At 43.9% G+C, this 23,808-nt stretch overlaps 1 protein-coding gene across 1 annotated transcript; it reads left to right on the top strand.

The window, feature by feature from the left end:
• Positions 1–23,715, top strand: SWAP70 (switching B cell complex subunit SWAP70). Its single transcript, XM_026034685.1, has 11 exons — positions 1–137; positions 5,615–5,788; positions 14,570–14,797; positions 16,868–17,014; positions 17,422–17,530; positions 17,919–18,100; positions 19,089–19,196; positions 20,285–20,451; positions 21,124–21,322; positions 21,635–21,731; positions 22,794–23,715. The coding sequence occupies exons 1-11, from the start codon at positions 105–107 to the stop codon at positions 22,901–22,903; spliced, it is 1,554 nt and encodes a 517-aa protein (XP_025890470.1). The 5' UTR covers positions 1–104; the 3' UTR covers positions 22,904–23,715.
• The last annotated feature ends 93 nt before the right edge of the window (positions 23,716–23,808 follow it).

Here is a 23,808-nt window from a genome sequence, read left to right on the forward strand (position 1 = left end):
TCTCTCACAATTTGTGCACAGTGTTGAATGTTCCCCATGATCCTGTGGCCTTGGAAGAGCACTTTAGAGATGATGATGAAGGACCAGTTTCCAATCAGGGTTATATGCCTTATTTAAACAAATTCATCTTGGAAAAGGTAAGTTTTGAATTCTTATGTTTTGTTTTCCCCTGATCTGTTTTGTATTAGCATCTTAACTCAGAGTCTTACCTCTGCAATAGACTTTTACTTGCAGGAGGCATACCTCTCCAAAGAAAAACTGGTGGTCTATGTGTGTGCGCTGGGCAGGACAAATACTCAAAGGAGTCTATGCTTTAAAATGGAAGGTTGCAATTTTTTTTTTCTTCTCCTCTTCTCTCTCTGGTTTCTTCTTCCTGTTATATCTGTATTTTCTCTAAGCTCTGCTCATGTAAAACTGTGTTCATATTACTAAACAACCTCAGTTTAAATGTGTTCTGAAGTGCCTTGGAGCTGTAAATTGCCCTGCTTTATGCTGTGGCTTTAGTAGAGTGTTATCATAGTCTGCTCTGCAAGCAGAAAGGGCAGAAATATCTTTAATGTAAAATATCTTTAATGTGGATTCACAAGGCATGTTAATTAACAGATATCCTTAAATAGTTAAAGCAGGTGATATCAGGGCACGTTGACAAGTTTGGCGTTCCAGATTCTTTCCTGTAGTCTGAGCACTGTTGAGTTGTCTGTGCTTTCGTGCTGTGTGTTGTTTTGCAGGAGCTCTGGAAAGCCACAGTGATCCCCGCCTATTCCCCTTTCCACCTTAATCTGAGCAGAGGAGGTCACTGGACCAGAGCTGTTCTCTGGGAGCTCTCTGAGATTTGAGTTGAATTTCTTTAAAGTAAAAAAACAACTTTTTGCTTTTCTGTGTGACAGCCTCTGTTGGAGGCAGTAAAAAATACATTAGGATGAAAATATGTCAGTTTGGTACCACTGATTTCTCTTACACTAGGGGACTAACACCATAGAGCTTCATGCCTTGATACTGTGACTGCAGAGATACGCATATGCTTTCTTTCATAATGTTGGAAAGCCCTGAACTGATTTATATCTGCAAAGTTCTATCTGACAATTTCAGATTAGGCTTTTTAACCCAGTTTGATAGTTGTTCTGTTTCCTCAAGTTTTTAGTCTACATTTAATACTAATGAAAAATGCAATAGCTACCTGATATGCAGCCTTGCAGCCTGGAAACGGGAAAAGCTTCATATCTCTGGCTAAGACTAGTGAGCATGGGGGGTTACTCTCTGCCCACCTGTGCTCCTACCACTTGTCAACCTCTGCCGCCATGGCATGTGCTTTCTTTTGTACCCAGTTCTCTGTGTGAGAGCTGATGGCCATTGCTACACATAAAGATACCCACTTACTGCCTTGACTATTTGCTCTTGTCCTTGCTTTGTCCCTGGGAAGGCTATCATTTCATTTCCACTTAGCGTTGGCTCTTTGAGCCTCTGTAAGATTCTACTGAGGTCAGAATTTATGAACAAAGAAAGGGCCTTATTTTATTTTGATTGAAGGATTACAGTTGCAGAGTCTGAGTCACAGGGTTTTTTTAGTGTCATTTGTGGGCAGTAGCAAGCCATTAAATCAAAGGGGAAAAAAGAAAAGGATGGAAACGGCAGTTTGTTTCAAATATAAACATGTTTCCTTGTTTAGGATGTTTATAGGAGAGAGAGTTAGGGAAATGAGGAACAGTTCTACTAATAAAACAACACTTTAAATCAAGAATGAAAGACCTGGCTACATAAACAAGTTAACTTGATGTGAACAAAGGTGTGAATTTACTGTTCTTGGCTACTTTGTCTTATTCTTGTTCTGTTCTTGGTTACCTTCTTATTCTATGGTAACTTCATATTATTTAATCCCAATTATTTTTTCAAACAATTCAGATATGTTCTGGTAGAAGTTAGTAAAATTCTGCAGACACAAGGCTATCTTTGTGGACTTTAAAAATCTTGATTGTGACATGCCTTTCAGAGATGATGTATTTTCCTATGTCTGAAATAAATCTATTCTTTTTCTGTAAGTGCCCTTTTCAGAAGGGAACTGTTACTTGCCAGCATTATGTCTGTGTAATTTGTTTTACTCTGTTTCATTACTATTCTATCATGTTACATTTTATAATACATGTTGTTCAGTGCCAACTGAAAATGTTTCCTTTATACTGATGCTAGTGGTGGTATTTTACAATATATCTTAGGAGAGAAAAGACATTAGTGGGGATGAGCAAAGGACATCATTCTAAAGCTTGGGTTATTTTGTCTTACAGTCAACGTATTGAATATTACTTATACTACTAATCTTTAGTGTATTTTCGGAATTGATTCCATCATAAATAGTTAACCCAAATATTTTCTGTATTTCTTTATATTTTAAAGTTATTTAGTTAAGCTACGAGTACTAGTATATTGTGCTTTGCATAGCAATGTAAATTTAAGATCTTGAAGTTTTATGGATATTATTGTGTTTTTCTTGTGATACTTGGAAAAGGACGGCAAATGTCTTTAAGTATGGTGTTTCTGTCTCTGTAATTTTAAGCTATTTAGGGGTTGGAGGGCTCAGGTCATCTGCATGTTTCATCATTTGGATACATACACAAGTAAGTGATAGTCTCTTTGCAGATAGGCTCTACAGTTAATAGTGTGTGGTACTATAGAAATTTTAAAACGAAACAGATACATGTAGTGTTTTGGGCAGACACAGTGAATGAAGTACAATTGAAAAAGCGTATACTAAAATCTCCTGTACAAGGATTCATTTGTTAATCAAGCCATTGAATTGTTGGCTATTCATGCTGGTTGCAAGCAGGATGAGTATTCTGCTCCAATAAAATTGAAATACTAGTTTCTCAATAGAGTTTCGTAATCCCAGTATTTTAGTTCAAATCAAGATGATATAGTGTAGGATTCATAGTAGAGTCTTACAGTAATTAGGCTTTTTTTGCAATCTCTCTAAATTGGAATTCTAGGATTGTCTCTGGCCTCATCTGAGTGTATAAATACATGTTTTGTTCATGTCATGAAAAGGCAACTTGTATTTGCATTTATGGCTCTCTGTTCTTTTGCCATCAGTTCCTCCTGTCTAAAAATCTTTACAGCTTTTCAGTTAAGTTGGAGATAACTTTATGAATAATTTCAAGCGCAACTTGAAAATCTATCCAATTATCATCAGTTTATAAAATGATGGTTAGAAATCATCTCTTACAAATTTGGAGAGATTATTTATTTAGAGTGATTAAAATATGGCCCTTAGAGTGGAACATTGCCCACCAAGCAAGTCAAAGCAGTACAGCCAGGACTTCAATACTATGGAGTAAACTCTAAAGTGATTTGGTTTTAGTTTCTTTGTTGGTGGTGGTTGTGGTGATTTGTTTCTTTGCTTTATTTTCAGCTGTAGGATTTTCTTCTTTCTTCCTTTCAGACCCCCTCAAATATTCCTGAAGAAATGATGCACCAGAAAAAATTGGCATCACTACAAGAAATAGTTGAGGAAAATTGTTGTCTTCAATAAAGAGAACTATTTAGTTCCACACACCCCAGAACAATGCTGGAATTATATCCTTTATTTAACAGCCAGCTTAATTGTTTATAGAAAACAAAAGCAAAACAGGACTGAATCATAGTTATTTTGGAGAGCTGAACTTGTGCACTAATCTGTTTATTTTTCCTGAATAATTTCTAAATAGTCTCTCTGTTTCTGGTGCCACATTGACCGTCTTTTTTTTTTTTTTTTTTTTTTTTTTTTTTTTTTTTTTTTTTTTTTTTTTTTTTTTTTTTTTTTTTTTTTTTTTTTTTTTTTTTTTTTCTTTTTTTTTTTTTTTTTTTTTTTTTTTTTTTTTTTTTTTTTTTAATKATCAAATCTGGGTTCTGATCAAAGGAGCTGCTTATCTGAGTTGAGGCGCTGATGGAACTTAGTCACCTGCAGCAAAGTGACCCTCGTGCCTCCTGCTTGGCTGCCGCCTGTTGTGGCAGCTGTAGCACCCCGCAGGTGACCTGGGCTGCTCAGGTGTGCCTGGTCCTGCTTTGCATGTGACAAAAACCGTCTTGTTCCTGCGGAGCCCGGAGCGGCTGGTTGCCTTGCACTAGCCTAGGGTCCATGCAGGGGATGTTTTGCCACCTCTCTCCCTGTGCATCACTGTCAGCTACCTTGCCTCAAAACACAAGCTGGCTGTAGAATCGCCCGCTGCATTTGTGGTGCTTAGTGTACTTGCCAGCTGGTGGCTCTAGGAAAGGAGCCACTGTACCCGAATATTCCTTCAGAACAGCATAACCACAAGGCTTTTCCAGGGCTGAGGTGTTCATTGTCTGGACTGGTGTGACTGGACTAGGTGGGGAGGGCAGTCAAGAAAAAGCAAAGGCAAATAAGTGCAGTTGTGGGATGAGGCACTGACAAGCAGGAGGACAGAGAAGGAAACCCTAGTTCTGGACCTGCCTCCAAAGAGTATTTCTGTAGTTTGCTTGGTCAGCATTTTGTTTAACGCCATGTTTCTCATGCGGATAACCCAGACGCAGAGGTTGTGGCTGTAGGATCTGGAGCTCCTGCAGCTTCCGCCTTCTTCCAAGCAGCTTCTGCCTGTGGCCTGCCTCTTGCAGTGTCACTTGCCTTGGTGTCTCATAGCGTGCCAGGTCTATGGTTTTCTTCCATGGTTTCACTTGCAGTCCTTGGGACTGTATTTAAGGTATTTGTTGGCATACAGTTGGTTTCCTCTTTCCCTCTGCCTTTTTTTCTCTGCCCACATCAGTTCATCCATTTCCTTAGTTAAGCTTTAAAAAAGTTGGGCGCTGTGGCTCAACCTCTGCTATTTTTGACCACTTACCAGACTGGGTAGGAAATCGTACACTTCACTGATCCTGTCCTTCACACATATAGAATGTGGTTTGGTCTCTCATAGGAAAATCTGATCTGAGTATTATTGGTATCATTACCAGAAGAGGTGCAAAAAACCTGTCTCTTAGATGTGCATTCTGAAACTGCAAGAGACTTCCATTGCAATGCAAAGCTTTCATGCTGGCGAAGATGTAGCATTGCAGAGCTGCAGGGTGATGCATAGGTTTCATCTCTAACATAAGTGAGGGTTTAAAGTAAAATAGAGGAAATGAGGGCTTTGCCATATGTAAATAATTCACAGATGTGTATGCACAAATATTAGATATGTTAAAGAATAACAAAAACAAGTGGTTTTAAAATCTGTTAAGGTAAAGATTTGCAGTCTGTGAAAAAATAAATTTCCAGTGGATTAACTAGTCAAGAAAAAAAGTTCAGTATCAGAAGGTGAGTTGCAATTAAGAAAGTTAAAGTGATGATTTGGAAGCTAAAACTGTTGTGCTAGAGTGAATACTGACTGCAGTATAGTCTGCCTCACATGAAGTGTGACTAAAGACTAAACCAAAAATTGGAGGTTGGATGCAGATTTTGCTGGAAGAAATTTTTCAGTTTACTGAAAGTTTACTCCTTTTGGGAAGTCAGACAAGGCTGCTGCAGTGCTCTTTTTGGGCCATAAATTTTCTTGAAAACTAGAATTTCCTCAGTGCTTTTTGTATGAATTTGCTATTATGTTTCTGTCTGTACATGTTTAAAATACATATATTTTAATTTTGTTTTTAGGTTCAAGGAAACTTTGACAAAGTTGAATTCAATAGGATGTGCTGGACACTCTGTGCTAAAAAGAACCTCTCTAAGAGTCTTCTGCTCATTAGCGATGAAGATGCATTTAAAGTGTGGGTTATCTTCAACTTTTTGTCAGAGGACAAATACCCCCTAATCATTGTACCTGAGGAGGTAAGAAACAAAAACTTCTGCTATTTAACACCAGTTTGTTGCATGTTCCTTTTGAATTATGCTAGTATTTACTCTTCTCTAGAGATAAGTACTTTTTGAATATAGAAGCCCTACTCCTCTCTTATAATAATGTAAGACCTCATACAAAAGGCACAAAAGGATATGTGTTTGTTTTGCTTTGTTTTATTTTTTATTTCCAGACTGTAAATGAGGAAAACCACAAAGAACACCTTAGATATCCATGTCATTAAAACAGCCTAGACTAGATGGGACGTGACGCTTAGCACCTAGTAGTAACTAGCTAATTTTGCAGTTTGTGGGGACTGACTGGTGACTCAGCTTCAAATCACAAGCTGCTGAGGTTGTCACTTCACTGATGGATAGTGCACGTGTGTGATCTCTGAATCACTGCACTTGCTTGTATGTTGGTACCTGGGCTTTGCACAGTTGGCACATGAGTGTGATTCTAGGGGGAAAAAAATCTCCTTTCTGCTCCATGTTACCATGATTTGCAGATGAGTGTTCGGTCTCATGTCATCCTCCTGCTGAAAAGCAGAAGTACTGCTCTAGGAGGACTTCTCTGATGGTGTCTGTTTCTGAACAAAAGCAGTGTCTGAACTCCTCCTGCTTGAAATGGTTGAAGGATTAACAGTAGTGGGCAAAACACCAGAGAGATCTCTCTGTACTTTAGGTGCATGAACAAGTACAGGCAAAGTTTGAATAGGAATTTTAACCCTAGAGGAGAATTTTAATGTCTTCCAAATGTAGTGCTTTTTCCATTGAGGGAAGATCGGGAAGATTGGATCTGCAGGCAGGAATAACCTCCTGCAAAACCCTACACAGAAATCCCAGGACTCAGCAGTTCTTCACAAAGTACTGATTAATATGTTTTGCAGACTGTTAGCATTCAGAGATCAAAACATTTTGATTTGTGTGTCAGAGCAGTGTAACTGTGCAGCTTTAAGTTGTTATGCCAAACTGTAAAGCAGAGAGAGTTCCCTTCCCTAGCAAAATGAGCAGCTCAGCTCTGCCTCATCACTTACTTTTGAACAGGATTATTTCACTCTGTAAGATTTCAGGTTTTACCCAGATTGGTGATGACAGGGTCCTACCTGGCATGCTTCTTATTTCTAAGGGAAAAAAAAAGGGGACAAAGGGGACAGTTTTCATACATTCTTTCCTTCTTCTTTTTTTTTTTTTTTCCCCTCTAAGTTTGGGAGATGGAAACATTTTTGAAACTTAGACAACTCCCTTCTTAATGGTGTCGGATTTAGCCTTGGCAGAAGGTCATAGCCGTGAAATGTACAGCCTGGGACTCGAATTCACTCCCCAGGTGTGTCCTCCCTACGGTCGCCCAGCTTTTCGGGGCGGGGGGTGAGTCTTTCACCTCTCCGTATCCCTTGGCATGGTTAAAAGCTTTGGAGCTGCCAGCTCCGGGTGCTGGCAATGCTCGCGTGCTCTCCTGCTGCCAGAGAACCTCCCGCACTCCTGCTGCCAGGTGTGGGTGTCGCGGGGTAGGTCCAGGGTGTCTCTCCGTGCCGAGGGCTGCGGTGTTGGGCCAGAAAGATCCGCTCCGGATTTCAGAGTTGGGGTCATTCTTTCCTTCCCGTCCTTGAGGTCCGGGGTAAACCAGTGTTGCTCTTTCACTTGAATTGCTTTAAATCTCTTTGAATAAACCTATGTCTGTATCTTCTTGATTACAGTAGGATTTAAGTTGTGCAATACAGTTTAAAGAAAGCTTATAAGGCCTGGCAAAGAAAGGCTGCTCTGTTCTTATCATGTACAATGCCTGCATTCACTCTCTAACCTCTTGCCTTGCCTCAGACCACACAGGTAATGTAATCAGGCAGCGGAGGAATGCTGTCTGGTGAATGCACTGCTTTCTGTTTTGCATCAGACCTCCTGGGTTTTCTGTGTTTCTGAAAAACTCCATGTTTACCACATTTATCCTTTTACCCAGAATTCCAAAAGCATCAAAGCAAAGTCTTAATTTTGGTCAGTTTTGCCTTTTCTCTGTGTGACCTTTCATGTCAGCCTTTTTAGTTGTTTTGTCCGTTAATTTTTAATTACCAAAGCTGAACACCAGATGAGATTTCCAAAGCATCCTCTTATACAATCATTAATGGTGATCCTGGGGCTGACAATTTTTAGCAGAAAATAATCCCTTTCCGTAGTGTTCAGAATGATACTGCTTAAGTATTTTTCTTCCATTTTCTTTTTATGCATCTGGAGTTCATAAATACAGTTTGATTTTAATGTCTTGATAGATTATGTAATCTTCACCACATTATCGTCCCTTCTGTCATTTAATTAAAAAAACGACTTGTGCATCTTGTTTAAATGAGCTGCAAATGGGCTGTTTGTCAGGGTTGTTTGTAGATAGGATGATGATAGAGCTGTTGTAATTCTGTGTTTATGTTTTATTAGAACAGATGTAAACCTTTCATGTGAGTCGGGATCATTTTCCAGCCAGGGAGAGAGCTTTCCTTTTCTCCCTGCTTGTTTCTGTTATCGTTGGCTGAGAATATCACCACACACAACTTCTGCTGCAGAGTCTTCCCTGTGGAGCCAGTCTCTTCCCCTCCTCCCTGTCTTCCGCCTCCTAGGCTTTGTTTTCTTTTTCCCCTCCTGCTTTTATATAATTAGGAAAATTGTCTCATACTATCAGATGAGGAAGGTGATCTATCCCTTGCAGATTTCCTATCCCAACTCATGGATGGAAAGATCTGACCGGTAGATAGGAGGGAACCCCCTGGGTCTCCAGTGTGTTGGTACAACTTCATGTCACTATGAAGAAAGATGTGTCCTTCTCCTACTCAGAGGAGGAACTCTGCTCCTTGAGATTTTTGGTGGATCCTTTTTGTTTGATTATTTATTTTTAATGGCATAGGCAGTCTCTGCACTTGCTTGAATAACTACATATATTGGTTGGGTGCAGTTTCATTTTCTTTGCACTGTTTGGATTTCTGCTCTTCCGTGATGGCTTTAGGTCCCTTGGCTCTTGAGCGGTGGTAGGAGGCTCTCCTGTCAGAAAGTGGCTTATGGGGGAGGGTTTCTTCCCACCTCCTTCCCAGAGTGTTAGGGCCAGATTCCCTGCCCAGCTGGGCAACAACAGCAGATCTGGAGCTGCTGCAGCGTCTCCCTCGGAAAGACTTCCCCTCGGACACACTTCAGAGGTGGAGGAAGGCTTTAGGAAGAGCAAAGCACGGAGAGCAGGTGCAAAGTGGGAATTTTGAAGCAACAACGCAGGGGGCTCGGAAGTTGTGCAGTTCTGAGCTTCTTGTATTTGGGTTAAGCCCCAAGGTGGCGGCCGGCCGGGCCTCCCTGCCCCTCTGAGCGCAGAGAGGCAGTCGGGCTGCCCGGGCGCTCAGGGAAGGACTGGCCGGGCTGGCCTTGGGTCTCGGAGGGCACCGTGACGGCCGCGGCCAGGGCCTGCTCCGCCTGCCCCCGAGCGAGCTCACTTCGAGGTGAGAGCCCTTGCTCTGCACACAGCAAAAGGTTTACGAAACTGGGTGAAGGCGGTGGCGGGGAGGCTGAAGGGCTGCAGAAAGGTTGGAGACAACAGCAGTTTTGTTTTCTCAAGATAAAATTAGTTTGTCCAGGTTGTTCAACTGATGGGGAGTTTTCAGAACTAGCACAGGCTTAGCTAGGGACATGGCCGCCTTCTGTGGCCATGGGGGCGCCCACGTTGGGGCTGTCCCTGCTCCCCAAAGCCAGGCTCTTCCTCAAGGTTCCCTGATTGTGGGCATCCAGAGGGCTTTATCTTCTGATTATCTGTCTTGAAAAGGAAAAAACAAGAGAGAAGATGGAAAATTTTGCAGTTGTAAGAAGAAAAATGTTGCTTATTATTTTGCCTAGAGCTTTCTTTACAGCTCCCGCCTGAGTCGTTACAGACTCCTTCGTCAGCCTTGGTATTGTTTAACCAGGCGTGTTCTGTTTTGTGAGAAGGTCTCCAAACACTTCCCCTTCCTTTTTCTGGACACGTGACCATAGCCTCGGGAATGTGGTACCGCCTGCAAGCTGCAGCGTGTGGATGGCTGCGTCTGTGGGACGCCCTCCGTCGCAGACGCGGCAGAGCTCTGCGCTGGCAGCTCCTCTGCGGGTGCAATGCACTGTTCAGGTGGCTCCTTCTCAATAAGCCAAATATGCTCACTGAGTTTATCCTCCAGCCTTGTCAAGTGGCATTTCTAGCTCTCCAAATCTAGGACAAAGAGGGCCCAAATATTCTGTGGGTTTGCTGTGCATTTGAAAATGAGTTTTTTTTAGGTTGAGGAGATGAAAATCTGAAGTTACCCATTGGTGATTCTTTTGGAGGAGTTTCCTAGAGGGGTGTGTTGTTTTTTTTTTTTTTTTTTGTGATCTCATTTGCTTTGCTTTCCTGTTCTCAGAATATCAGAGTTTGGCTAAATACAATTAATTTCATTAATTTTATGATTTATAATAAATTCAGAAATAAAGTGAAAACTGCTACAACTAAAATGAAAGGTACTTGAGTGGGGTTGTAATTCATCTGTGTCCTCTACAAGTTGATGATGATGGTCAGAAAGAGATGAGAATGAGATGCTGGGGTCACTTCTTCCCATTTCGCTTCTCCTTTCCTTGGTAGCTGCTGCAAAGAACAAGAGATTTTTCAGTTTATGCAGCAGGTTGTCCTTAGGGTTATCAGGAGTATTGAGTCCTTTGTTCTGTAAAGTTTAATGCGAGTTTAATGCTAAAGGAGTAAGTTTAGGCTGGATCATGAGCACAGTAGCGTGGGTTTTTGTTTGTTTGTTTTAACTACTACTCTGGTTCAACTGATTTTATTATCTACAAGAGTATTATACATTATAGTATGGGGATTTTTTTATTGGTGGAAACGAAGGAACAAATATTGAATAAGTTATGTTCTGGTGGGGAAAAAAGGAACTGGAAACAAGATATAATTGTTTTCAGGGCCCTTGCTGAGCTGCACATGCTCGCACAGAAGTTAGTTCAAGTCTGCTGTGCTAATACTGCAAACCTTGTCTGAATGGTGCAAGGCAGAATAGCCGTGTGCGCCGTGCTCTGCTGGGCGTGAAAGCTGCATTTTAAAAACTAAAATCATCCTGTAACAGGCCTACTGGCACCTCAAAAAATACATGAAACAGGTATGATGTTTCATAGTCCCCGGAGAATTGTGCCAGGAATACCTGGAAAAGAAAGACAGTAGGCACTGAAGTGAAAAAAAGGATACCAAATAGACTGTATATCTAATTTTTAAAAGCTTCTTTTCATTCTATTCTGTTTGTTTTCTCTTGACAAATTCTAGCTAGAAAATTTTTGTTGATTTGGGCTGGAACCAGTTTCTCATAGTGCTGGTACCAGTTGGTGCACCCTGGTGTATGCAGTGCTAGTTCCTCCTGAAACAAAAGCCTTGTGTCTTTACATCTGTGTCAAAAAGTGAGTAAGGCCCAGCCAGAATAGCAGCGAACATTGCTTTGCATTTGTTATTTGACACACTGCTTTTTAACCACAAAAGTGAGTCGTGCCAGAAGACTTAATTTGTCAGTTATTTGCTGAGTTGTCGTGTCTCGTTGTGGAGGAGGGGAAATGCACTTTGCTCTCTGAACTTCCTCATTTGAGCTCTAAATGAATGATCTCTTGTTTGCGTCCACATTTACCAAATCCACCTCATTTCTTCACTTGTCTTATGCTGCTCCACATTTGTATTTTCTTCTCCCCGACACTCACTGTTGCCACAGAGGAGATCCACTGGACGAAATTTTTGTGCAGATCTCAGTTGGTTATGTGCTTATCTCAATAAAAGATCAAGCTTTATTTCTTTCTATTTTAGAAATTGCAGTATGCATAGCCTAGTTTGAATATCGTTAGAAATAATTGGATATTTTATGTACTCTAAGAAGATTTAGCATATTTGTGGTGATGTTAGTGACTTGTAGGTGGTTGGTTAGTAGTCTAGTGTATAATCTGTCCAAGAATAAAAATACAATAAAGGTTAACCAAAGATGTTTTGGCTTTCTGTTAGCTCATTGCGTGTCATAGCCAACCGTTTGCATTACTTACTGCGCTTCCAAACCATTAGTTTGATGCCCATTTTGTTCACATAGTTCTGAGTACAAAAGAGTGGGGGAGATGGTGAAATGTGTGGTCTTTTTTGTCCCTTTTCTGTGAGTCTAGCACTTGGAAACAGCTAACCAGAGGGACTTCAGAGCTGCACACCTCAAGCAGCCTAACAGGTTGCAAAATCTTGGAGCAAAGCTTGATGAATTTTAATTTTGCACTGTATTCTTTTTTTTTATTATGTGCTGCCCTGCATGGTGGGCGCAGCTCAGCAAGTCGCGGCTTTAGGAGCCTCGTTTCAAAACAAGCGGTGGGCGCTCCTGCTCGCGTGCATGTGGAAAAATCTTTGCTGCTTTTTCCCTGGCCTTTCTGTGGCGCTGGGCTGGCGGGAGGAAGCGAGCTGCCTCCTGCCGCTCGCCGACTGTGGGGCACGTGTGGCGTTTGGTGCTCCGAAGCCTGGGGCTGCTCCCGCTCCGTGTGCATGCACTGGGCTGCAGCAGGAGCATTTTTGAGAGTCGCAGTCGGCAAAGCACACCTGCATGGTTCTAAAAGGAATTAATTGCTGAGTTTAAAAAATTCAAGCCACTCAGAACCAGCACTCTCTACGGCTTCTGTGCCAAGCTTAAAGACCTGTTTCATGCTTGGGCTGGCAACTCCTCTTAAGATACTCTGGCAAGGAGCACAAGCCGCGTCTCAGGAGCACGTGCTTCCTGCCCAGTCACAGTGGGAACTTTTACTGTAGACCGGACGGTGACTTTAAGGAGCTCCTTCGTTTTGCCCTAGCCATGCCTCTCATCCTACCGGAGTAGGGCTGTAAGACAAAGGGTTACTGCGCAACTGAACGGGGAGCCGAAGGCCGCCCAGCTGTAGGGTGGATTTCAGCTCCAGTAAGTATCTGCGGTGCCGCGCAGCACACGCTCCGCTGCGCTCGTTTCGAGCTGGCAGCTGTGAGGGGGAGGGGGGCTGGCGGGTGCCCCATGCGGCAGAGAGGAGCTGCGGGTGCAGCGCGGGGCCTGCACGCGAGCCCCTGCGGGGACAGGGACGGGCAGCTCTCCTCATGCCCCCGCGCAGCGGCTGCTGCCTGCGCCAAAGCCCCTTACACCAGGGGGAAGGACATGAGGGCACGGCTGAAAGGTTCATCTGTTCTGTAATCCACCGGCTCCATTAGCTGGGTGTTCGAGCCCATAGGAGACATTGCATTTTGTCCGGCATTTTGGGGGTAGCGATAGGAGCCAAGGTGGCGAATAAAGAAACGAAGCCTTCGAGAGTATCCAGCTCCTACGGCTTCTCAGCAAGGCGCACTCACCTGCGCCCTGTGTCCTGGCTAGTGGGAGTCAAGCTCCCGAATCACTTAGCGCTTCCAAAAGCATCACCTGAAGTAAGCCTGCTTCCCGCTGACCCCTGCGGGTGTCCCGGTCAGCAGGGTGGCGCTCAGAACGCGCGTCCGCTCCTGTGCGTGCAGAAGGGCGCTGGCTGTGTCCAGCTACGGTCTTTCCTCGCTCTGCTTCGGAGCCTGCGCTTCCCAGTGCCTCCTTTGGAGCTGCAGGGCTGCTGTGTGCAGGAAAGGAGCAGCTGGAGCAGCCGCTGCCCACTGGGCAGACATGAGAGGAGGTGGCTTCCTGCTGCACTTGTGGTCCCGGAGAGAACGGAGAGCCCAGGGGAAGCCGGTGCTGCTTTCTCTGCCTGGCTCCGGTGCGAGCCGCGCGCTGGACGGGCCTGTCCCGGGAGCGGGGCTGCCCAGGGCAGCGCATCAGCGCCCTGGCCGCCAGGGCCGTGGTTGGGTCCAGGGGACAGTCAGGAGCCGGCGTGCGAGGAAACGCAGCGACCCGCACCCGGCAGGGGCAGGAGGCACCGATGCCTTGTGTGTCTGCAGCACTGCGTTAGACCTGGGCTTGGCACTGAGTCGCTGCAGCGGTCGAAGCCCGGAGGTGCGGCCCTGGCTCCGTGATGTGGAGGCCTTAGGAGGAGGGCGTTCCAAGCTAATTTGGCTGAAAATGCTCTGTGTGTGCCTAGAGGTGCATGTGGGCTTAAAATACTGTGTTGGTTAGAGAGAAAGCTGCGGTGAGCTAAAAACAAATAAAAATAGAACCCAGGAAAACAAAGAAACACAGCCGCCTTTCCCTCTTTTTCATTCTTGGGTTTGTTTTGACTAGTGCTATTATTAGTGTGCAGTTTGGTAACGTGTATGGCCTGGTGAAAGGTGAAAAGAGAGGGAGAGTCTGTTTTGGAAGCAGCAAAAGCAAAGGTGAGAATTGTGATGGTGGTTTGACTCTCAGTGAACGTTTGCCAAGACTGTGCGCAGTGACGGCGAGGCGAGGTGGGGAAGAGGACTCTAGTGAAGAAGCCCAGCCTGCCACGTGTTCTGTAGGAGTCTGAAATATTGAACAGGAGGCTCTCGGGTCCATCTTTCTTTTCTTCCTTCAAATGAACAGAGAAGATGCAGGCAGGCTCAGCAGTCAAAAGTTGGACCTTGTGAGATAAAAAGCTCTGGGAACCTAAATGTTTTGTTATTTAGACCTTTTGCTTTTGGAGGCCTAAATGCAAGTGTAGGAACCTGGCTATACAATAAAAAATAGACATTAAAAATAGAAATAAATATAAAATAAATTATAAATATGTATAAATAAATACCAATAATAGTCAAGTATGTAGATTAGCCTCTAGAGAAGCTTACTTTTCAACTGTGAAACACTTGATTTCTGTGTCTGAAAAGGATTAAATTGTGTTTCTGTTTCTTTACAGATTGAGTACTTTCTTAAAAAGCTCACGGAAGCGATGGGGGCGGGCTGGCAGCAGGAGCAGTTTGACCACTACAAGGTTGCGCTCAACACCAGCCGGGAAGGGCTTTCCGCGTGGGAGCTCATCGATCTCATCGGAAGTGGGCAGTTCAGCAAAGGCATGGACCGGCAGACAGTATCAATGGCAATTAATGAAGTCTTTAATGAGCTCATATTAGATGTACTCAAGCAGGTAAGAAATATGGAAAACGGGTATTTTAAAAGAGAACAGGTTTATTGCACGATTAGAAAATGTTCCTTGGTACTGCCGTTTCCTTCACAGCAGTGGGAAAACGAGATAAATTACATCTAGGGTTTCTTTATAATATCATCTTCCTGTAGGAAAGGAGTTGTGGTGCTGTCAAGATTGGTGTAATTGTTACAGTATTACAGTATTATGAATCAGTTGCTTATTAGGAGGACTTGTTTTTAGAAATAAAGTGGGCTTCAGACTTGAAATGTAACCTTTTATTACTGGTGTCAATTACTCATAACTTCACAGACAGCTACAAACATGTTTTTTTGCCAGTTCTTAAAAAGTCTGGCAATTCCTGGATTTTTCCGAAAATGCCGCTTTCCAGCTGCAGTTAGATTGTAGCAAACGACTGACAGGTTGTGCTGATAGGACTTCTGTACTGGACAACATGGTCCTGACAAGCCCGGAGCATCTGCTGCGGAGCTGACACAGCTTAGCAGGGCAGAAAGGTACCGCTGAGCTCCGGGGCTTTGCTCTTCTCTGCTCGGCAGGCGGCTTGAGTAGCGACTTCCCTGTGCTCAAACACAAACAGTAAGGGGAGCCTTAATATTCTTAGCAAATGTCTATCAGTCTTCCATTGTTTCAGGTCTCCAGTGGATGGGTTATACGGTTACAAATGGCTTTAAAACTGCACATTTCCTCCATAGGAAGTATAAATTTATTAAAGCTCAGTGAGTCGCAGGCCAAGTTACCTAGAGAGCTAGATAAACTTGACTTTTTTTCACCTAGGGAGTGTTTTTTTCAACTTTGCTCCTTGGTAGCAGGGAAACAAAGGCTCTCTTGGCAGACTTGCCAAGCCATTCTGAAGAAAGCATCAGCAGGTCTCGGCACGGGAAGTTCTTTCAGAATATCCACCGAACAATGCGATGCCAAGGGCTATTTTTGGTTCCCCTGCTTGCTCATCGGAGGCGAGGGCTGGGAGGGGGGACCTGCTTAGCTGAGGACAAGTGAAGTCATTGTGCTCGTTATGGACATCGAAATAGAGAAACCGCTGTCGTCAGGCCTGCCTCCTAAAACCTGAGAGCAAATCTGGCTTCTCTGGAAAGGGCAAATTTTCGTTTTTTATGCTTTTTTTTTTTTTTTTGACTGTCTCCTTTTTTTTTCCCTCTTTTGGTGAATAGTCTGAGTACCTTTGAAAATAGATCCTTGACATGTGAAAAAAAAAACATAAAAATAGTTTGCGTGTTTGAGTCAGGAGTTGATCCAGCTCCTCCTGGGAAAACAGTGCTGCCCGGGGGAGCTGCACCTCTCGGCTCCGTCCCGGCAAGGCCCGTTCCTTGCTGACTGGCGCCGTCGGCAGCGCGTTTATTGGTACGTGATGGCATCGGCGTGGAGTTAATGAGACACCGTGTGGGCTCAAAGTCTCATACCACCATTCCTGTTGAGCGCTTGTCCTGTCATCTCCAGTGTGGTGATGGGTAGCAGTGATAGTTACATTTGTGACAGTCTTCTCTTCCTCTTTCCTGAGACATATCTAGCCTGCATGTGATAGTTGGGGTGAAAAGAGATCGCTAAGAGATACCAGAGGACTATTAGAAAATGATGAGAAGCTTCTGCACAGACACAGGTTTAGCATGGATTTGGAGGGGAAAATAGTAGTCTTGGAAAGCAAATTCACCCCGTATATAAGGCAGGAGCACGGCCAAAGTGTGGAGGGTTGCTCCGTTTGTGTGTGTATTTGTGTGTGTGTGTGTGTGCATATGTTACTTGTGTAGACAGAGCTGTGTATATGTATTTTTTAATATCCATGTGTACATTATATACTCTTTATACAAAACAGACAGCTAAAAGACTTTACAGAAGAATGTTCCTTGGTCTCCTTTCTGACATTTTGATCCTCTTATTTTGGAGCACTTTGAGCCTGGGAATGGAAATGTCGAGGTGAAATATGTTAGGGCTGGGATCAAACAGTATCAGCTTGGTACAGCGGGCCATAAACCACATAACTGCAAGACCAAGCGGTTCCACAGGGACCAGGCGGTTCAGTTGCCCTCTCCCTTCTTGCAGGGCTATATGCTGAAAAAAGGCCACAAAAGGAAAAACTGGACAGAGCGATGGTTCGTGCTGAAGCCCAATATTATTTCCTACTACGTAAGTGAAGATTTAAAAGACAAGAAGGGAGACATCATGCTGGATGGCAACTGTTGTGTAGAGGTAAAAGAGAACAATTACTAATTTCTCCAAAGAAAAGAATTTGTTCTTTTTGTGCGTGTATGGGATGCATTCCTCATATCTACCATTAGCACGGAGGTGAACTTGGGTTGTCTGTCCCAGGATTTCTGTTGAATTAAGTGTCTCTTGGTACTGAAGTGGCTGCTTGTGTTTGAAGTGAGAAAATCACCTGATGATTTCATGTTCAAGACATTTTGCCTAACAGACTTACTTTACACACAACTTTACTTATAAATTTGACTTTATAGGAAAACGGGCCATAAACACTCTTTTTTTTATATTTTAAAGCTGTTTTTTGTAGACTTGTAACACAAACTGAATAGAGGGGTCCTAACAATGCAGCAGACAATTTAATGTTTGGAAGCATAATCCTTTGTTATGGATTCTAGGCCTTGCCTGATAAGGATGGGAAGAAATGCCTTTTTCTCATAAAATGCCTTGACAAAAGCTTTGAGATCAGTGCCTCTGATAAAAAGAAGAAGCAGGAGTGGATCCAAGGTAAGGATCCTGCAATCCTGAAGTTGCATCCGGTGGGTGGTGGGAAACCTTGGAGCTGTTTTTCCCGGCTAGGTGTGCAGGTGCCTCGCACCGCACACGTCCTGGTGCGTGCGCTGCCTGTTAGGAAGGAATCAGGGTTCGGGTTGACGTAACGGGCTGGCCCTGCCCACGGTCCCCTCCTGGGACACAGGCAGCAGCGATCGCCAAGAGTCTTTTACTTTTGATTTGTGTTGGCAGCTAGGAAAACTAACAGTTAATTTTGATTTAAAGTAAATCCATTAGAAAAAAGAAAAAACCCACCAGCATTCACCAGGGCTGCCCAGAAAGTTTCCGATTCCCTTCCCTTCTCTTACTCTTCTCCCGTTGTGTCTCGCCTGTTCCCTGCCAGCCATACAGACCACTGTGAACCTGCTGCGAGGGGGGAACCCTCCTCCCCACAAGGAGGCTCGCCAGAAGCGGAAGGAATTGCGCCAGAAACTCTTAGCCGAGCAGGAGGAGCTGGAGCGGCAGATGAAGGAGCTGCAGGCGGCCAATGAGAACAAGCAGAAGGAGCTGGAGACTGTGAGAAAGGTGGGCGAGCGGCGGGAGCGGCCGGCCCCGAGCGCCGGCCCTGGAGCTTCTGCAGGGGCTTTGGGCTGTTGGGGCGTCGCACGCAGCGCCGGGGCCCGGCGGGAGCCGCCTCGCGCGTTACAGGAAACTGCTGGTGTTGGTGTCGGCGTCCTGCCGCGCACGAGGTCACTTTCTTTTGGGAATTCTGCAAAAGGATCATTTTCATTTTCAGCACTGTTACCGTTTTGGCTGACGCCAGTGCTGCGTCAAAGCCTTCTTGCAACACGCGCTGGGGGAAATAGAAAGCGTCGCCGTATCTGCTTGTGGGGGGATAAAACCATTCAGCAGGGGTGAGGGTACCAGCATCTCAGGTTCCCTCTGCTAAGCTCTGATTTGGCTACTCTTTTTTTTTTTCCCCTGATTTTAAGTGATGATTCTTAGCTATAATTTTATTTACCTTACATGGCAATTTAGAGGATGTTAAAGGGATGTGATTCACAAGAGCATAATCACTCGTTACAGTCAAACTCTGTGACACTTCTGCTTTTCCAGGGTAATTTAGTGCTTCTCACTTCTGTTTCTGTGTGAGCTGCAGGCATTCCAGCCTTCGTTTCACTATTGCTGGAATTACTGTCTAGGACAGCCTGCAAATGAGTGGGATGTGGTTTTCCATAACTGTATCCTCACCCATATGAATTAGAGAAGGAAAGATAGTGATTTTTGTTGGCTGTGCAAAGCAGAATGAGCAGGAAACCCGGAGGAGGTAATTGATTGCTTTTGAATTTACAAATTTGTAGTTTGCAATAACAAGATTAAAAATCATATTTATAATGTTATTTAGCAGCTGAGAATAGATTTTTTCTTTAAAAAAAGAAAAAAAAAAACCTTGAAGATTCCTTCCTTGAAAAAAAAGAGTTAAATGAAATTCAGTGTTCCCCAAATAGCTAAGTTTTGACAAATCTTTTTTTCCTTCCTGCGGTCCTTCCTTTTTCCCCTCTTCCCCCCACAGCAACTGGAAGCAGCAGCTGCGCGTGCTGCAGAGGAGGAGAAGAAAAGACTGCAGACTCAAGTGGAATTACAAGATCGATTCAGTCTAGAGCTGGAGAGAGAGAAAATGGTGAGCGGCACGAGTGGCTCTGTGCCGGGGCCTGCGGTGCCTTCGCCCGGGCCCGCGCTCTCAGGAGTCGGGCACCGTTTGCAGGAGGTAGCGGGTGCAGCCGGGGTCGTCTCTATTGGAAATGGAGAAATAAATTAATTTTGTGAGTGCGAACACTGGAGCAGCCTGCATACATGCATGAATAGCGTTCATGGCTGAAATGGTATTAGAAAGTGGGGACCCAGTTTATAAGATTAAACTCAGGCTGAAGATACCCTTGCACTTTTCAAAGATGGAGACCCTAAGATCAGTACATGCTACAGGAATATGCAAAATGAGTATTTTTTTTTTTAACTGTTGGATTTTTATGTGGTTTATGTAGTTATTTCAGGTTTTACATACATACATTTTACAAATACATATATATATGTATTTGTGTGTATATGTATACACACATATATAACAGCATTTAAAACTAGCATGGTTCTTATACTTTACTACTTACATACTATACTTATATGATATATATACTTATATATATACTTATACTATATAGTATATTAAGTGCTGTGTGTATACATATATGTATCTACACACACATGTGTACACATGCATTTGTGTGTTAAAAGCATGGCAGCTTTAAAATATTGCTATTATTGTTCTCCACACCCTGATTTCCAAAATAACTAATTTTCAATCTTGAAGGCATAAAAGGGATGGCTCTGGCACCCTGCTGGCGCCCCCCACCCTCGGGTCCTGCTCTGATCAGATAAAGGGTGGCCTGTGAGGGGCAGAAACCGGGTGGGTGACCTTAATGTGAGGTTCTCCCTCCCCTCCCCCTCTTTTTTCCAGGGACATGGCCCTATGCTGGAAATCAGGTTTAAACCACTGTAAAAATCCTGTGCTGCAAGAAGTAGGCCAGTTCAAGTGGCGTGCATTTTATTTATTATTTGATTTTATTTATTTTTTTATAATGCTGTTAATCTCAGAGTCTTGCACTGCAGGCAACTGGCGATGTTCGGTATTTGGAACCCTCACCTGAGGGAAAGCGGGTGCTTGAGGCACCAGTTAACGGGTAGCTCAGCTGTGTCCTCTATTTGTGCTGCCAGGTAAGACAGCAGATGGAGGAGCAGGTTGCCCAGAAGTCGTCGGAGCTGGAGCAGTATTTACAGAGAGTCCGCGAACTGGAAGAGATGTACAAGCAGCTGCAGGAAGCCCTGGAGGATGAGAAGCAGGCGCGTCAGGACGAAGAGACTGTTAGGAAGCTTCAAGCCAGGTGAGTTTTCCCTTTTTTAACCTAGCAGAGACTTATTTCTACTGGTTTCCCCTCTGCCCTGCCAAGTAATAGCAAACAACTGCCGTATTTTTAAGAGATTTTTATTTCTTTATTTATTGCATCCTGGACACGTTGCTGCAAAGGGAGAGAGTATCTTAAGGTAAAGATGGGATAGATTTGTTTCCTTAAGGTGTGAAGTCTAAGGCTGGTCTTTATGGTTTTATAAATGTTTGATTTCTTAGCCCTCGTAGGGGGAACTCTCACCAGTCCAGTGGGAGCACTCGGTGGTTTCAGGGAAGCGGCGCATCCCTGGTGTGCATCGGGCGTCGTGCTCGTGCACTTCTCAAAAACTGAGCCCACCGAGTGCAGACAGCTTGTTGGGTATTTTATAAAGCCATAACTGTAAAATATGACCTTCTGAGTCAGCTTGTATTTTATCCCGAGTCAGCTTGTATTTTATCACAGGTTTAAATTCAAATTGATAAAAGAGCTAAAAGTCGCCCTTTCTCTTATAAGGTAATCTACTAATCTACTCTTCTTAGAGTAGATATTTTTCTTCATGCATTCAATCCCACTGTGACAATAATAATAATCTAGGCTTCTCTGTGTGTCTGCTACATCCTGGCTCCAGCTTGCTTTACAGCGCGGTTTACCTTGCCATCTCCACTGCAGGTTACTGGAAGAAGAGTCTGCAAAGAGAGCAGAACTGGAAAAATGGCACTTGCAGCAGCAACAGACCATTCAGATGACAGAAGCAGAGAAGCAAGAGCTGGAAAATCAGAGACTGATAAAAGAGCGGGCTCTTCAAGTGGCCATGCAACAACTGGAGCAGCTTGAACTGGAAAGGAAGGAGGCGCTTGAGCAGTATGAGGTGAGTGGGTCTTTTCCTCACCCCCTCAATTCAGTGTTCAGGAGTTTAACTGAATTTCATCAGTGTCACGCTTGTTTACAGACTGTTATGATACAAGGGTTATGAAAACGGGTATTTTTTTTTTTTCATCCTAGACCAGTGGATATATTTAGAGTGCAGAGCAGCTTTCAGACCTTTTGCCCCTCTATTCTTTCATCCCAGTTTATGTGCAAGGCAGTTTAGTCACAGCCTGAAACACTGCAAATCCTTCTGTCTTCTGCTACAGACTGTCTGTATGTTCTTGTTTTTTAAATGGGTTGTGTTTTATTTCAGGAGGTAAAAAAGAAGTTGGAAACAGCAGCTAATAACACCAAAAGTTGGAAGGATAAAGTAGCTCATCACGAGGGACTAATTCGACTAATACAGCCAGGTACATGTAGTCAAAAAAATCACAAATTCACATCATCCCCTATACAGCACATCACCTAGATCACTAAGTCTGCCTTTTCCTGGCAGCCAACGTACTGGTTTCACAACAGCCTACAGACAATAAATTTATTAAAACAGCTGCCTGTACTAGGGTCACTTTCAAAGTGGTGGCAGTGCCAGTGTGCTAAACACTGCGTTCAGAACCACAGGGGCACGAGCCCAAACAGATGTGTGAGCCCCACTAAATGAGCATGTGGTAACAGTCTCAGCATCGGGTACGAGCAAGACGGCGCGCAGCCGATGGTGCCAGGAGAGGGTGGTTGTTAAGATCTGTGTCCCTGAGGAGCTGGTCTTGATTGTAATAGGTAAGTGATGATCATGGGAGCAAATCGAGGCTGAATTGCTCAAGAGGAGGATGACTGTTTCAGCTGGGTACCTAAGGTGTGCTGAAATCTGAACAAAATTAAAAACTGGAAACTTTTAAGTCTTTACCTTATTGGCCCTGCTGAAAGAAAAAAAAAAATAAAAAAAAAAAAAAGAAGAAATTAAATGTTTAAACACCTGGAGCATGGCATATTTGGTTATCTGATGTAGTTAACTTGAATACCAAATGCAGAAGCAAATACACATTAAAAAAAAAAAAAAAAAAAAAACTTTGATTTTTTTTAGGAAAAGCTTTATTTCTTTAACTGCATAGTGGGCCTGCCCAGAGGAAAGTGTCTCTGTGAGGCAGTGATGGAGGGGTCCTTCAGGTACATCTGTACAGGCCAGAAGGGAGGGTCCAAAGGCCCAGCTGCTCTGGAGAAAAGGTGGGAGACAGAGACACAGAAGCCTGCAGCAGTTCAGAACTGCTCTGGGATGTTGTTCTCACTGACTTTGCCTCAGGCACTGCTCCCTCCTCAGCTAGGAGAGCTGCAGGCCACTCTCTTGAGAGAGTTTCCGGTCACAAAAGATGGAGTAGTTAAAGATAACCCCATAGAGACACGTGGCCTCTTCCACCGAGGCACGTGAGCCATGTGGTGGCTGGGAATGTCTGGCTCAAGGGTTCTGCTCTGTCTTCCAGGCTCCAAGAATCCCCACTTGATCACAAACTGGGGTCCAGCCGCCTTCACTGAAGCTGAACTTGAGCAAAGGCAAAAGAGCTGGAAGGGGAAAAAGGCCATGTCTGAGTAATCATGGTAGCTGAAATCCCATCTGCAAACGGAGGCCCCCGGTTGTTCCTTCTGCTTCGCACAGACCAGCTCATTGCTCGCGCGGATCTTAGTTTGCTCAGCACGCTGGGCCTTCCTACAGTGGAAATACCATTCACCACATAGGAGAATCTGCTCAGAGCTCAGTAATTAGAATATGTGCTGTCTGACAATACTTGCCATTTTTTCCTCACATGTCTAGCAATCCTGTTCTTTCATAGAAAAATTTTTAACTGAATGTTTTTATTTAAATGTAGCTTGTGACCGAGCTGATGCTATGTTGGCTTGTAGCAATCTGACAGCATCTAGTCAAGCAGGCAGGGTCACTTTCAAAACATGAGGGAAGCAGCTGTTATGTTGGTTCAGTTCGTGTAAGAATTCGACCTACAGGATAAGTTAATTCTGAATTTTTGTACAGCTCTGAGCTGGAGCAGGACCTTTCCTCCCAGTTAGTCTCCTCTTGTTTTTACCTCTGTCCATTTTGCTCTTCACCTGGTGACGTCTGTGCTCAGCATGTTCTGCCTTGGTGAGGGGCAGACCGGCCCCAGCGGTGCCGCCTGCTGCTGGTCACCAGTCTGCTCTCGTGCTGTTTCCAGCTGCTCACAGCAATCCAGACTAAGAAATTAGAAATAAGCAGTGCAAAAGTGTGCTGAAAAGCATTTGGGAAAAGCAGGAATGCAAGATTGTTCTTGTAGTGCATTGTAACTGGGAACTACTAAAAAAAAAAAAAATTGAGAATACTGGGAAAACCATATGTTTTGCCATACATAGTTTGCAGGAAGGCACAGTTTTGACTTAGATTTCTGGAAAGGATGAATGTAAGATGATGGCACATATAGGCCAAATATCATCTTTAGCAAATCTACATTTTTTGCAAGAGATCTGATT

This window comes from Nothoprocta perdicaria, unplaced genomic scaffold (assembly GCF_003342845.1).
Source record: "Nothoprocta perdicaria isolate Ctin4 unplaced genomic scaffold, notPer1 scaffold_15, whole genome shotgun sequence".
In the NCBI taxonomy this organism is placed as follows: Eukaryota; Metazoa; Chordata; class Aves; order Tinamiformes; family Tinamidae; genus Nothoprocta; species Nothoprocta perdicaria.